Raw genomic sequence first — 15,886 nt, 5'->3', positions numbered from 1 at the left:
GCCAGAGATTAAAATTATTATTCACTTGCTTTTGCTGTTGTATAAAGGCCGAAGGGGGAACTGGGACACTGTGTGCACAGACGGGGTTGTTGTAGAAAGGAAAAAACAAGGTCAGTGAGAGTCTCTGGGCATGGAGTAAACCCCCTAAAAAGGCTCTTAGGAAGGAGAAAATGCTATTGCTTTGTCCTTCTGCAGTTAGGAAGCTGAGGTATGGACATGGTGCTGATCTGCTCATGATGCTGGTATCAAAGAATCATAGGAGTTGGAAGGGACCTCTGAAGATCATCAAATGCAACCCCTCTGTTGCAGCAGAAACATCCAGGGAAGACCACACAGGAAGGTGTCCAGATGGGTCTTGAAAGTCTCCAGAGAAGGAGACTCCACAGCCTCTCTGGGCAGCCTGTCCCAGGGCTCTGTCACCCTCACAGGAAAGAAGTTTCTCCTCATGTTGAGGTGGATCTTCCTGTGTTGTCACATGGTGCCACTTCCCCTCATCCTGTCACAGGCACCACTGAAAAGAGACTGGCCCCTTCTTGACACCCACCCTGCAGATGTATAGAGACATTAATAAGGTCCCCTTTTAGTCTTTTTTTTCTCAAGACTAAACAGCCCCAAGCACTGGGGCTGCCTTTCTAAAGCCAAGCCCTGCAGGATTTTGTGCCAGCTTTTTGGAGGGGGCAGTTCAATCATGGTGTTTGTCCTCTGGCAGGTCCGCCTGGCCCAGCTGGCGCGGGAAGACGCAGAGAGGGAAGTAAAGGAGAAGGAGGAAGCACGTCGGAAGAAAGAGCTCTTAGAAAAGATGGAGAGAGCTCGCAACGAGCCAGTGAACGACTCGGAAATGGTGGACAAAATGTTTGGATTCCTGGGGACCACCTCCTCCCTGCCTGGCCAGGAAGGGCAGGCACCCAATGGCTTCGAGGTACTGGAGACACACGTGAGCCTGGCTATGACACCAAAGGCTTTAGCAACGCAGTAATAAATCAGGGGAGAGAGAGGCAATCCAAAAGGGGGTCTCTGAAGGCTTCCTTCAAGACTAGGCTCTTTTTCATGGCCTCCAGGGGGTTTCCATGTTGTGGCTGGGGATAGTCAAGCAGTCTGCAGGCTTTCTTGGGAGCAACAACACAGAGGGGAGCAGTATTGCTGTAGTATCTCTGGGGACTTGTGGACTTTGAGATCCTCTGTCTTGTGGTTCATTACAGCTCATGACATTTAGCTCCTGAACATCCTTTCCCTGTGCTAGGAGTGTGGCCATGCTCAGTGCTTCTCCTATTACTCTGGACACACTCCAGAGCACAGACATGTCCTTCAGAACTTTGCACAGTCTCCAGAGTCATATGTCATGGTTCTTCTTCCATCTGGCTTTTTTCACTGGGATAGGCAGAAAAGTCAGGCCCAAGGGGAAAGGGTAGCTCAGTATCCAAAGCCACACTGAATGCTTGACGTGTCCTTCCCCACCAGGATCTTGAGCGAGCTCAGAAGGAGTTGGAGGAAGAGGACCTTGATGCAGCATTGCCTTTACCTGAGGAAGAGGAGGAAGACCTCTCAGAGTACAAGTTTGCCAAGTTTGCAGCCACATATTTCCAGGGCACGACAACACACACCTACATCCGTCGACCTCTCAAGCAACCTCTCTTGTACCATGAAGATGAAGGAGACCAGTTGGTGAGGCAGGGGATGAAAACCCTGGAGAAGGGCAGGGTGGGTTGTGGTGCAAACCAGGGGAATCCTTCAGCCAAAGGGCACCAGCAGTTTCCTTTTGGGATGCACTGGTGTACTTATGGCTTGGTGGAGAGCACAGCCCATATCTGCTGCATGCCTGTCAGTAGACACTGTCCCACCAGCATGCTTTGAGCACTGACAAGACAGACAGCATTAGCAGGATGTAGTGCTGAGTCTTTCTCTGTACCTTAATATTTTTTTAGGGCAATTAATGAAATGCTGTGGGCTCAGGGTATGGATGGTGAAAATTGTTGAGCAAATTCCACTTGCAAAGCTGCCACTCAGCAGCTGGTGAAGTTGCTTCTTACCTTGTCATATGCACCAGTGCAGAGCCAGCAGAGAGGAAATGCTTGTCCTGTACCCATCAGTACAAGAGCAGAATCATACTGAACCTGCATGCCTGTAATGGACATTTTTGGCCATGAACTTCACAGAATCACAGAATCATTCAGGTTGGAAAAGACCTTTAAGATCATCAAGTCCAACCATTAACTTACCTTGCCTCCACTGTGCTTCTCCTTCCCCTCTTCAGTGGGTTAGGAGCTGCCAGTCACTGTCTCTCTGTGAGTCTGGCATCTCCCAGCCAAGCAGCAAACCCCTTGTAGGACACCCAGACACCCTCATGGTGGCATGAACACAGGGCCTGGATTTGTGATCCCATCCACCAGCCTGCCCAGCTCGTTCAGACATGCTGTGTGCTGCAGGGAAACCTGTTACATGGGAAACAGGGAAGGTCTTTACCTCCCTCAGGTTCACAGGGAGATCACAACAGTGATCCTTATGGATTCAGCATGGCTTCACCACCCCCTCCACCACCCTGGTGTGAGCTGATGGAGTTTAACTTTCCTTTCAAACAGGCAGCACTTGCTGTATGGATCACTATCCTCCGCTTCATGGGAGACCTCCCAGAGCCAAAATATCACACAGCCATGAGTGATGGTGGTGAGAAGATACCAGTGATGACAAAAATCTATGAGACTCTGGGAAAGAAGACCTATAAGAAGGAACTGCAGGCTCTGCAGGGAGAAGGAGAGGTAACTGCTGATTAAGGGCTGGGTATTGAAATGTGTTGGAGGAAAAGACTTGTGGGGTTTGCTGCAGTTTGTCAATTTTATTTGCAATTATGCTATGAAGGGAGACTTGCCCATGTGTCAGGTGTTCAGCCTGTCCCTTTTTCTTCACAGGGATAAAATGTCCCTGAGCAATGCAATGAAGTGCCCTGATATCTCTTGTGGGGCTTTGATCTCTCTCCTTCTCCTTGTAGGGCAGAAATACACGGGGGAGTACAACGTCCTGTGTCATCAGTCTCTCATTTGGGGATTTCTTTTGGATCTGCCCTGGGTCAGAAGAAACTGAATTAAAAATGTGCCCTTAATCTTGGAGCAGAAAGTAAAGAGTTACCAGGGGATTAAGCTGTGGAAATCCCCCCAAAATCCAGATGTCACTGGAGGACTTTAATCTCAGGACCCCTCCCAGATGAGACATCACTCTGATCAATCACTGTCCATGGCACTGATACGTTTTCATCTTTGGCAATTGCTTTTATTTGAAAGGACCAGGTATTACCTGGTATTGGGATCTTCTAGATGGCACTGTTGCATTTTCAAGCACTTTTCTATAGTATCATCTGGACCTGTGGCATATGCAAGTGTAAATTAACAAATCTCCTAGCTTCTGGAGATGGTGATACCATTTCTTGTTTGTTTATGACCAAAAAAAAAAAAAAGAGGCATATTTTGGCCAATTGAGACATCAGCAAGAACAGAAAAGAAGGAAAACTTGAGCTATCATTTTTGTCTGTGCTTACATCTGCTCTGCAGAGTGCACGTCAGTGAGCTGACCCTGAGCAGGATGATATGCAAATCCAGGTTTTCAGAACCAGCTTGGCCTTGTAATGGATACAAACCCTCATAGCTGCAGGACTGAATGTGTTGATTGAGTGTCAAATCAGTCTTTTCAAAGCTGTTTAAATGAGGAGAGGTTAACTGGGTAAAAAAATGAAGTGATTACCCAATCCATTTTAATCCCACAGCTGACATTAAGCAGGTATAGAAGTAGAAAACCAACAGTAGTTTGATGATCTGTAGTCAGTGCCTGGGTCTGTCCCACACCATATTTATCCTTCTGGGAAACCTGATAGAGCCCAGAGTTGGTTAGCAGTGATGAAACCACTATGGGTAACTCCCTGTCTGTGAATCCCCAGCTAGATGACTTCCAGGTCACAAACCTGCTGTGCAAATGGTTCATCTCAGAGAGTGGTCTTGCTTAACTCTTTTCTATGTAGGAACAAGCTTGAATGGGATACAGCAGAATTGGATGAACATAAGGAATTATGGAAGGAGTATTCTAGGAATATTCATGTTCTAGGAATGGAGTAGAGTGGAGTAGCATGAGTGGAGTATAGTAGAGATGGAATGGAATGGAATGGAATGGAATGGAATGGAATGGAGTGGAGTGGAATAGAATAGAACAGAACAGAACAGAACAGAATAGAATAGAATAATTTCAGTTGGAAGGGACTTACAACAATCATCTGGTCAAACTGCCTGACCAATTCAGGGCTGACCAAAAATTAAAGCAAATTATTAAGTTTGTTAGTCAACATGACTTTTTTCAGATGTCCCCAATATGTAGTTTTGTTCTAGGGGAAGCTCCTTGATTAAAGAGCACCTACAAAATCCAGAGCCAGACCTGGGTTATGGGGAGGCATGAGAATATGGGTGCACACTTCTGGTTCCCACCAGCCTCTGAAGTATCTCACTCTGTGGCCGGGCTGAATGGTCTTTTGCAGGAGGCCGGGGGAGGCAGGGAGAGGATGTACTTGCTCTGTGTCTCACCCCATTGCATTCAAAGCCTCTTGCTTTGCAGAGTACTCACATTGATGGGCTCAAGAAGAACAGTGTGCGACACAAACTGGTCTCCTTAACACTCAAGAAGAAATCCAAACTGACGGAGGAGGTGAGAGGAGACGCTTTGCCGCCCGGCAGCACAAGTGCCCTTGGATTGTCTGCAGCCCTCTCTGACTCTCTTCTGCTTTTCCCTAGACAACATAGAACCAGCCCTCCTCTGGGTTTGGCGCTACCTGTCTCTCTGCCTGAAAGATTTAAGGAGTGTTTAAGGGGAAAGGTTGGCTTCCCATGTCTCCTTGAGTCATTCTGCACCTCGCGCCGGCCTCCCCTTGGCTCCTGTTCTCCATCCATCCAGCACCTTCCCTCTCCTCTTTCACAGCCCTCCATCCAGCTGCTGATACCTCCCACCACTCTGTGATGGTCTAAATGTTAACCCTGCTTTTAGTTTCCTGCCCCCCACTGTGGTGTAGGTAGCAGAGGTGGGGTCTCCAAAAGACCTCTGCTCCTCTCCAGTGCCAGGGGCAAAACTCCCTGTGGGAGCAATGAGCCCAAGCTGAGACCTTGTGAAAATCCCATCCCAAAAGAGTGAGGAGCAATAAATCTTTTGGGTGGGGGGATGAAAGCAAAGCAAAGACACGGATTCGGTCTTCATTTACACACTGCCTTGTCTGCTTCAAGAGCAGGCACCATCTCACCTGGCTGTAGCTGCTTCAGAGTGTGAAGGTTGCTCTCTTAGATAGTCACCCTCCTTCCCTTTAGGGTCAATGAGGAGAAGAAGGACCCCATATAGCTTACTCTAATGTGGCTCTGAAAGCACTCTAGACATGACCATCCTTCTCCAGTGACTCTTAAGTGGAGGCTTGGTTGACTAGCTGAGACAGAGAGTTGGCAGGTGGACCAATGCTGTCCATGTCTTCATAAGCAACACCATCCTTATGTGCTTTTGGCTGCATCATTAGCATGAGGAGTGGGTCCATTTGGTCAGTGTCTTAATGATTTTTTTCTAATAACTGAGTTAAAAAGACAGGTCCTCCTTGGCAATAAGCTGGGGTTATTCCAATGATCTTTGGTGGCCCTCCCCCAGCTGCAGGTCCAGCTCAGAGCTGGGATGCCATCTTAGAAGACCTGGGTAAAGACCAAGCAGGTGGCAGTGTGACTAGACAGGACCATTTTGAGCTTCCCCCCTATGTGATCGAAGCCAACAAAGTCAAACCCTCCCATTGCTCAGTGCTAGGTTGAAGAACTTTTGAGCCCCCTCTGAGCTGGTGGAGGAGTCCTTCTGGGGGAGCACCACCCATTTGGGAGGGAGGGTGGCGGGGGACGTGGTAACTGGCTGTACTGAAAGAGAACTGTGTGTCTGGTTGGCAGGTGACAAAGAGACTTCACGATGGTGAGTCCACACTGCAGGGTAATAGCATGCTGGAGGACCGACCCACCTCCAACCTGGAGAAGCTCCATTTCATTATTGGTAATGGCATCCTCAGGCCAGCCTTAAGGTTAGAAACCAAGACAAAAGCATGAACATGCCATTCTTCTCATTCCTTCTTCCTTCAGCTATTCCTGAGCTATTAAAATTCTTATTTTTATTGTGTTTTTTTTTACTGTGTGCAGATTTACAAAGCTCTCATTCTATTAATTTTTCTGGTCACATTGGCTAGGATGGGGTCATATTCCTTACTGTCCTTATCAGGCCTGATGGAAAGACCATGCAGAAGGGCTCAAACACTTCTGAAAGTGCTCATGGCTACTGGATTGGGTTTTTTGACCCTCACTGTTGTTGTTCACTCCCCTTTGTTTTCTATTTGCCCATTTAGATTTCTTTTGCTTGTGTGAGTATTTTTAATGTTATACTAATGAAAACTCAAACTCACTTCAGTTGCTAAATTAAACTTGCAGAAATTGGAAGTGCCCAAAGGAATGGAGAAGCACCATTATCTCTCACTTTGCATGTAGAGAAATAAGTTTAAAGTCAAAATCTCAAACTGAGATATGTTTGGACATAAGAGCTGGATAAACCTCGACCTACACTGGAGGTGATAGTTCCCAGCTCTTACAGAAAGCAAGTTCAGGTGTCTCAAGAGGAACAGCCAGCAAGTGAAGACTCCCAGCTGATGGCCCTCTATGATAGTTTAGGTGACACTTGGGAATCACTGGGAAGTCTCTTGGTATCACTGGGAAGTATTTGTGAAAAAACAGAGTAGACTCCAACATCCAGAGGTGACACTGGTTTTCCTTGAACCTTGAGACTCCCTTTTATTTCCCTCTACCTCTAAGCCATGTCAGTCAGCTCTGGGAAACCTCGGCTGAAGCACAGAGGTGTTACAGGACTGGTGATGGGCAGCATTTCAGAGACACTCCAACATTCAGGGTGATGAGCATTAGGGCAGTTAAATTAATAGCCTTTCAAATCCAAAATGAATTTTTACCTCAATCACATACAGCTGGGGTCTGGTTCTATGTCTGCTCAGGTTGAAAAACACCACCTCGTTACCTCTAATAGTTTTTTTAAATTCCTGTTGCAGGGATGAAATCTATTGTCAAATCTGCAAGCAGCTGACCCAGAACCCATCCAAAAGCAGCCATGCCAGGGGTTGGATCCTGATGTCCCTCTGTGTGGGATGTTTTGCTCCATCTGAGAAGTTTGTGAAGGTAAATTGTAGATGGTCTTTGTCTCATTAATTATCTACTAATACATTTTCTTTTCCATCCATGGGATCCAACTTCTCTGTTGAGTTTCACAGTAGGGTGAATCTTGATCTTTATCTTTGCCAAGAATGAAAATGGCATAAAGTTCCTAAGAAAAGTGTGTGTGATCCCAACTTCAATGTCTAAAGTGAATCAGAAGAATCACTCCTGAGACGTGACTCTCTTTCCTGTGGCTGTGACACAGTCCATGACTGTGACTGGAACAGGCTGCCCAGGGAGGTGGTGGAGGCACCATCCCTGGAGATGTTAAAAAAAGGGGTAGACATGGTGTTTCATGAGATGGGTTAGTGGTTAGGGGTTGTAGGGTGGATGGTTGGACTTGATGATCTTGAAGGTCTTTTCCAACCTTGACGATTCTCTGATTCTATGACTCCAAAGGGAGTGCAGACAACCAGTTCAGATGATGCTTCCTGCCCTGTAGGTGTGTGAGGATGTGATTGAGTAACTTCTGGCTGTGAAGTTGACTATGAGAGGCTGCAAGTGCAATTTGCATGCCCAGGATAGCCCACATTTCTCCCCTATTCCTCACTTGCAAAGATCTTTGCACTCATGCGAGCAGCTGCTGGCTTTGGCAGACTCCAGGCATGAACTCTTAACAAAATAGGCAGGGGATATTACTACACAGCTAACTGTAAGTTCATATAAAAAAAATTGCACCTAGAAAAGGAAGGGTTTAATTTAAGTGGAAGTATGTTTGTAGAGTTGCTCTCTGCATGCTACAACTTGCCCCACCATGAGTTGTACTGAACACTATAAACTATAAACAGCCACATGAGAGATAACACATAATATATAACACATATCCTCAGAAGCACTGTGGATCAACAGGATGGAAATCAGTGGGAGATGCCAAGTGGCTGACACTGTTGAAAACCAGGTTGGTCTTGAGGGTTTTGGGGTTTTTTTTCTGGGCAAAGTTCTGCTCTCTAGATTTGAACAGTCTGCCTCCTGAGTTCCACACCTAGAATCTGATAAACACCCACTGGGCTGCTCAGGTTGATCCCATGCCTGAGAGTCTAGCTGGTTCAGAGTGAAGGGCTCAGCACTGTGTCTTTGCTTTGTCATGACATAAGGTCTCCTTTGTCCATCTCAGATCTTGGAATGTTGGAGCTTTGACCTGCTCCCAAGCCTACTGGAAATAAAGGTGCCCCATTAGTTTTCATAGATATCAGATTAGGTACTGGATCATCAACACTGAAAGAGCTGAAGCCAAGAAGAGAAATTACTCCTTCATTCCCAGGCCTTGCCAGAATGAAATCTAATAAGGCAGATAAATCACTGGCAAATTGGCAGAGAATTAAATTATATCTGGAAATGAGATCTGAGGAAGTGTCCCATAGGAGGCTGGGTGGGTTTAAATCTTTAACAGCAGAAGATTATTTTAGGTGAGTGAAACACTTCTCAGAAATAATTTCTGGGTAGCTCTGGAGACTCAGAATCACAGGATGGTTTAGGTTGGAAGGGACCTTTACAGCTCATCTAGTCCAACCCCCTGCAATGAGCAGGGACATCTTTAACTAGATCAGTTGCTCAGAGCCCCATCCAACTTGACCTTCCATGTTTCCAGGAATGGGGCATCTACCACCCCTCTGAGAAACATGTGCCAGCGTTTCAAAGTAGCTCTGCCCAAAGGTATCCTGAATAAGGCTCTAGGGAGCCTTAGAGCATCCTTCCAGTACTTGAAGGGGCTACAGGAAAGGTGGGAATGACTTTTGACAAGGGTGTGAAGTAACAGGGCAAGAGGTAATGGCTTTAAACTGGAAGAAGGGAGACTTAGATTAGACATTAGGAAGAAATTCTTCACTATGAGGCTGGTGAGACCCTGGCCCAGGTTGCCCAGAGAAGCTGTGGTTGCCCCATCCCTGGCAGTGTTGAAGGGCAGGTTGGATGGGGCTTGGAGCAGCCTGGGCTGGTGGGAGGTGTCCCTGCCCATGCAGGGGGTGGGAACTAGATGATCTTCAGGGTTCCTTCCAAGCCAAAGCATTCCACAATGCTATGATTCTGTCATGTGGTTTCCTGCTCCCAAATATGAAAGTCACACCTTAGATGCCATTAGACACTTCTGTCACATCCTGTGTTAAACAGGGGTCAAGACACTTTAGTACTTCTGTTCTTTGTGCATTTATTTCAACTAATAATGGACTTTAATGGGAATGTTCAGTCACAAGAAAGGAGAAATATAAAAACTATGTAATGACATAGTTCATTATAAACAGCATAATTAAAACTACACTTTTACACAGCATCAGCTGCTTGCAATCATTTGCAACACCTCCTATCCTTATAACCTGGCTGTTTTACTTAGTTATTTCAGAGGACCTGTGTAAGTTGTGATTGCCAGAAATATTTGCCTCTGCCACGTTATTTATGGACTGACAGTGTCATCAAGCAGCCTGTGATACTGAAGGAACAGCCTTGTGTCATCATCCAGAAAACTCTTTCTCTGGCTATAAAGTCTTTCTGAAAAATATGCTCTACAGATCATATTAGTCTCAGCTACCTTTTTGGCCAATATATTTAAATAATATTTTTTAAAGTTTCATCTTTCACACCATGGAATTCACTGACTTTAAATTTCTCTACAATAACATGGTTGTATTTTTAACATGGTGAAGTGCTTCAAATTCTGCTTTAGGAACTTCTAAAAGGCAATTTTAAATCTGACTAAAGAAGCCTCTGTTTAATGTAATTGTGAAAGATCTTCTTGTACTGGCAGCTCACTGTTCTGAGTGGCATTTGCTTACAGTTCCCATGGATCATTATTTATAGGTCTTTTTTATTTGCTTCCATCTTTTTTGGCCAACATTCCGTAATGTTTTACAATACATCTTGAAAATACAGAGACAGAAATCAGTGACAGCAATAGCAGGAACAGAAAAGCTGTTCCACTGGCTTCGATCAAAGGTCTGTCTGGGTTGGTATCTTATCTCCACTGAGGCCAGAAATGCACAGTATATAAACAAGGCAAGGGTGCAGACTGTCCTAATGTGCCTCAGCTTCCAGCAACGTGGTGTAGGAACATCCTGAGCCTGGGCAGGGTCACTGCTCTTGGCAGCCCCAGAGGGCTTTTCTTCTACTGGGTTTTAACCTTTGTAAATGCTTGGCCTCTGGAGCCAATGGTCTAACCAATGTGTTCCCAGTATTTAAGGAATTTCATCAATGGAGGGCCACCAGGTTATGCTCCGTATTGTGAAGAGAGGCTGAGGAGGACATTTGCCAATGGGACAAGGACACAGCCCCCCAGCTGGCTGGAGCTGCAGGTATGAGCCCCTCCATCCCCTCCCCACGCAGCTGGGTCTCAGAATTTGAGCTTTTCTCTATCGTGGGAACCACATCTCTGGCTGGACAGAAAGGAGAGTGACAGAACACTTATTACTCTCCAGAATGTTCAACTGTTTCCCAGATATTGCATTCCCTGTGCATCCTGGCTTTGCTCCAGAGTATGTTGAAGATCAATCCCTTTGGCTACATCAATTCTTGTAAATGAAATGTTCTCGAGAGTGCTCTTGGGCATTGAGGCCAGCTGGCACAGAGCAAGCAATGCTAGGAAATGCCTTCCAGATGAAGGTGGTTGCAGGCAAAATGCTGGGATTTGTCTGGGGATAGATGAGCTGGAACAGGCACAGTTTGTGCAAGAATTGCTCATTTTCTATGCTGGTTTACTAACATGGCCAGCTGTGCTCCAGTGCCCAGGAACATTCCCAAGCATACTTGGAATTATGGGATTAGGCACTTTGGTGAGTGGATGCATAAAATAAAGAATCTGGGGCTTCCAAATGCTTCCAGTGGCTGATGGTACATGATCCAGTTGAGAAGCAGGTAGTGGTAGCATTGAAAAGCAGCCAGTCAGTGGGATGAGGAATTAGGAAATGGTTACCACAGTTGGCTGGGAGAGCTTGTAGATAAAACAGCCTTGATGGGATTGAAACACACATACCTTTATGAAGTTTTACTTTCATCCTTTAGGCAACCAAATCCAAGAAGCCAATCATGCTGCCTGTCACCTTCATGGATGGGACAACGAAAACACTGTTGACCGACTCTGCAACCACAGCTAAAGAGCTCTGTAATTCTTTGGCAGACAAGATCAGCCTGAAGGACAGATTTGGCTTTTCACTTTACATTGCACTTTTTGACAAGGTATTTCTTCTTACCTTATGTTCCTAAGTAGCTCAATGAAAGAAAATTAAGGTTCTCCATGCCATCACTTATCTTCCAGAGGGCAGAAGGACCCTGTGCTCTGAGCAAATGGCCAGCCTTGAGGTCAGGAAGGAACATTTCTACAGTGCAAGTGCCAGCACTATTTTCACAATAAGAGTAATCAAAACCAGAGCAGGGTTGTGGAGACACTATGAAGTCTCCCTCCTTGGAGATATTCAGAGTTTAACATGAGGTGTGTAGCAACTTGATCAAAGATGGACCTGCTCTGACCAGTGGGCTGCACCAGAAACCCCCAGAGATGCATTTCCACCTGCATTACTCTGTGATGCTCTTACTCTCAGGCAAACAACTTTGAGGAGGAATTCCAGTAAACCAAACAGCCTGGATTTTTATACAAGGGAGCAACTACATTTAACTGGAAAGCTAATTGTTGAAATTAAGCTTCCAAAATGAGCTAAATTCCCAATGGCCATACCCATGCTGGCATTTAACCTAATTTATTTAACCTGGCAACACACCTTATTCAGAATTTATGTAAAAATAAAGGTGAGCATAAATGAGAATGGAAAACAGACCTAGAGTAAGACTTCATCAGGTGAGGCAATAGCTGCAAGGCAATGAAGCAGAATTATTCCTACAGCTGCTATGTAAGAGGATAAAGTATAGTCTTATCTACAGCTGTGGCCACCTCTACCTCTGGGTGGAGAAAATGCTTTATATCTCCTCTTTGTAGTCTTTTTTGAGGACACATTCATCCAGGGGTGTTCACTCTGAGGAGTCCTTTAGGGCTTCATGCCAGACCATAGTGAGAAGACAGAGGTGCTCAATCTTCTCTAATAGAACAGGCTTTTTACTCTGCATGGAACTGATGATTCACATGCTGGGATTCAAGTCCATCAGTTTGAAACAGGGTGTTTCAAAGCACAGTGTGGATTATCAAGACTTTATAACGGAGCTGCTGGTTTGCTGAGTCACGTTTTGCTAATTCTCCTCTAGTTTTAGATGGGAAATTGTGACTCTAAACAAAATGGCTCACCCAGATATCACAGCATCACAGAATGTCCCTGGCTGGAAGAGACCTCCAAGATCATCCAGTCCAGCCTTAAACTCACCACTAAACCATGTCCCTAAATACCAGGTCCATGTGCTGTTTAAATGCCTCCAGAGATGGTGACTCCACCACCACCCTGGGCAACCTATTCCAATGTCTGACAACCCTTTCAGTGAAGAAATTCTTCCTAATATCTCACCTAAACCTCCCCTGGCACAGCTTGCATCCCTTCCCTCTGGTCCTATCACATACCACCAGGCCTGCAATACGTAACGTAATACGTAATGTCTCCTTCCTAAATGTAGCCTCTGCGTTTCAGGAGCTATCTTAAAATGGCACCAGCTGCAACCTCCTCTCAGGAAGTTGTAGTGAGTGATAAGGTCTCCCCTCAGCCTCCTCTTCTCCAGACTAAACAACCCCAACTCCCAAGCACAGGCCTTGTGCTCTAGGCCCTTCACAAGCCTCGTTGCTCTTCTGTTGGACACACTTCAGCACTTCTAGGTGCTTCTTATAGTGAGGAGCCCAGAACTGAACATGCTATTCCCCTGTGATCACCTCCCTATTCCTGTTGTAGACCCACCCCGTTTGGTCTGTCCAGCAGAAGTAGATCCTTGGATTTATTTTGACTTAAAGGCAGTCTGGATGCAGGGCTCAGAGATGATTATCTCCACCTGGGAAGGTCAGGATTTAAGGCGGGGTGAGTGGCACGTTTCCCCTCTGCCCTGCCTAGGTCTCCTCGCTGGGAAGTGGCAACGACCACGTGATGGACGCGGTGTCCCAGTGCGAGCAGTACGCCAAGGAGCAGGGCGCGCAGGAGCGCAACGCGCCCTGGAGGCTCTTCTTCAGGAAGGAGATCTTCACTCCTTGGCACAACCCCAGCGAGGACAACGTGGCCACCAACCTCATCTACCAGCAGATCGTGCGGGGGGTGAAGTTTGGGGAGTACCGGTGTGACAAGGTACGGGAACTCAGCAGGGAGTGGTCTGGTCCGACGTGCGTGCTTGGCGTGGTGGAATGGGTTTCACCAAAGGAGATGAGAAATGTTCCTCCTTGAACACCTGCTAGCCTGGGGATTACGGTGTTCACTTGGGAAATAGTAGCTGCAAGACTCAGATCCTCTTGGCTGAGGAGAGACTGGACACTCCCTTGTGCTTCATGAGCAATCTGTCCTGGTGAATTTTGGAGGGGAGGGTGAACGGCTGCTTCATTGGTCATAGAATCATGGCATGGCTTGACTGGAAAGGGCCTTTAAGATCATCTAGTTCCAACCCCCTGCCATGGGCAGGTGCACCTTCCTTCCACCACACCAGGTTGCTCAAAACCTCATCCAACCTGGCCTTGAACACTTCCAGGGAGGGAGGAGCCTCTGTTTGGAAGGCCACACGCAGTCTTTAACCAGATCACCAGATCAGGAGTACACAGCAGAATCATCCACTTCTGGCTGCAGACATTAGAAGAAGACTGAACTGCAAGGAAAGACTGGGACAAATGGTTTTTATGGTTGGACTCAAAGATCTTAAAGGCCTTTTCCTGTGTCTGTGTTCACACACAGTACAAGGTTGCATGGTGCTGGGCACTGAACATGTTAAGACTTAGCCATAGTCTTTTGTGGTCATTCTCCTGAACTTTAGATGTGCAAAAATCACTAGTGAAGTTCTGCTGAAAGAAAGCATCTCCACACTGATCTGAAGCAGCAATACATCCAGCCTCCAGAAAGAGCTCCTTGAGTGATGGGGGATAGATGGTGAGGTGCTGGCCTGATAACAGCATTGACTTGACTTGTTTGTCTCCCACAGGAGGAAGACCTGGCAGAACTGGCTTCCCAGCAGTACTATGTGGACTACGGGTCAGAGATGGTCCTGGAAAGGCTGCTAAATCTCATTCCATCCTACATCCCAGACAGAGAGATCACAGCTTCAAAAACAGTGGAAAAATGGGCTCAGCTGATTATAGCTGCACATAAAAAGGTGGGGAAAAAAGATCATCTGGCAAAGACCAAGGAATGCTTTAGTACCTTCATCTGCCTTTTAAAGAGATATCATAGCTCAGTTCTTACCATGGCCTGAAGCTAAATCAGAGAGAAAGGGCAGGTAATGTTCACCTTTACTAGTTTTGAGGCAAGATCTGACAGAAGAAGACAACCTGCAGAGGTTACAAGTTACTCCTGGGGAGATTCTGATTGGACACAAGGGGAAAGTTTTTCACAATGAGAGTGATGGGTCATTGGATTAATCTCTCCACTGGACACTTCCAAGATTCAGTTGGACAGGGTGCTGGGCTGTCTTGTCTAGGCTGTGCTTTTGCCAAGCAAGGTTGGATGAGATGACCCTTGAGGTCCCTTCCAACCTGTGATTTTGTGATGATCAAGGAAACCCAAAGTTAGCTGAGATGAATCCTACCCTGACTCTAGATGCTTGCACAACTTTCTTGTTAAATTATTCCCTGAAGTGGGAACCAAAATTTCACAAGGACTTTCACGTGTTCCTGCAGGACTTTGACCCTTACCTCATTGAGACCTAAACTAGGATTTAGTTCCAAGATCCTCGGCTGACATTAATTGGTTTTACTTGCTGTCTTCCTGGCTATAACTGGGTTTGTGCTTCATGTTGGTTGTAATTTCCTTTGTCTGTAGGGAATTTATACTCAGAAGAGGACAGACCCCAAAAAGGTCAAGGAAGAGGTAGTGGATTTTGCACGTTTCAAGTGGCCTTTGCTGTTTTCTCGGTTTTATGAAGCCTTCAAATTCTCAGGTGAGTCAGTAGAGCACATTCCTGGAGCACAGGATGCTCCAAAGCAAAAGGAAGGAGATTTCATGGACCATTTGCTGGTCTTTTTTAGATATGTTGGGTTTTGGTGCCTCCATAGTATCCATGCAGAAACCCCCCCCCCTGCCTCTATTTCTCTAACTAAAAATAAAAGTGATTTTTTTTAATCGTAGAAACGTAGACTCATAGAACCATTCAGGTTGAAAAAGCCCCTTGGGATCACCCAGTTCAACCATCATCCCTACTCTACAAAGTCTGACCCTGCCCTGGTGCAGCTTGAAGCCCTTCCCTCTTGTTCTGTCACTAATGACCTGTGAGAAGAGACCAGCACCAACCTCTCTACAATGACCTTTCAGGCAGTTGTAGAGACTGATGAGGTCTCCCCTCAGCCTCCTCTTCCTCAGACTAAACATTCCCAGCTCCTTCAAGGGTTCTCTATCAGATTGATTCTCCAGGCCCTTCCCCAGCTCCGTTGCCTCCTCTGTCCTCGCTCCAGCCCCTCGAGATCTCTCTGGAATTGAGGTGCCCAAAACTGGACCCAACACTCCAGGTGTGGCCTCCCCAGTGCTGAGCACAGGGGGACAGTCCCCTCTGGGCTTCTGCTGGTCACACCATTTCTCAGACAGGCCAGGATG

General features: G+C 46.4%; 1 protein-coding gene across 1 annotated transcript in view; it reads left to right on the top strand.

The window, feature by feature from the left end:
* MYO7A (myosin VIIA) overlaps positions 1–15,886 on the top strand; it is a 70,983-nt gene that overhangs the window by 42,766 nt on the left and 12,331 nt on the right. Inside the window, exons 22-32 of the mRNA XM_010001059.1 lie at positions 710–919; positions 1,459–1,662; positions 2,577–2,753; positions 4,588–4,677; positions 5,937–6,064; positions 7,091–7,217; positions 10,415–10,534; positions 11,241–11,414; positions 13,217–13,444; positions 14,286–14,453; positions 15,119–15,236. Of these exons, the coding sequence (XP_009999361.1) occupies positions 710–919; positions 1,459–1,662; positions 2,577–2,753; positions 4,588–4,677; positions 5,937–6,064; positions 7,091–7,217; positions 10,415–10,534; positions 11,241–11,414; positions 13,217–13,444; positions 14,286–14,453; positions 15,119–15,236 (1,744 nt within the window). The remainder of the gene's footprint in view (positions 1–709; positions 920–1,458; positions 1,663–2,576; positions 2,754–4,587; positions 4,678–5,936; positions 6,065–7,090; positions 7,218–10,414; positions 10,535–11,240; positions 11,415–13,216; positions 13,445–14,285; positions 14,454–15,118; positions 15,237–15,886) is intronic.

Source organism: Chaetura pelagica, unplaced genomic scaffold (genome assembly GCF_000747805.2).
Source record: "Chaetura pelagica isolate M959 unplaced genomic scaffold, ChaPel_1.0 scaffold56, whole genome shotgun sequence".
Taxonomy (NCBI): domain Eukaryota; kingdom Metazoa; phylum Chordata; class Aves; order Apodiformes; family Apodidae; genus Chaetura; species Chaetura pelagica.
This window is presented reverse-complemented; position numbering and strand designations above follow the sequence as displayed.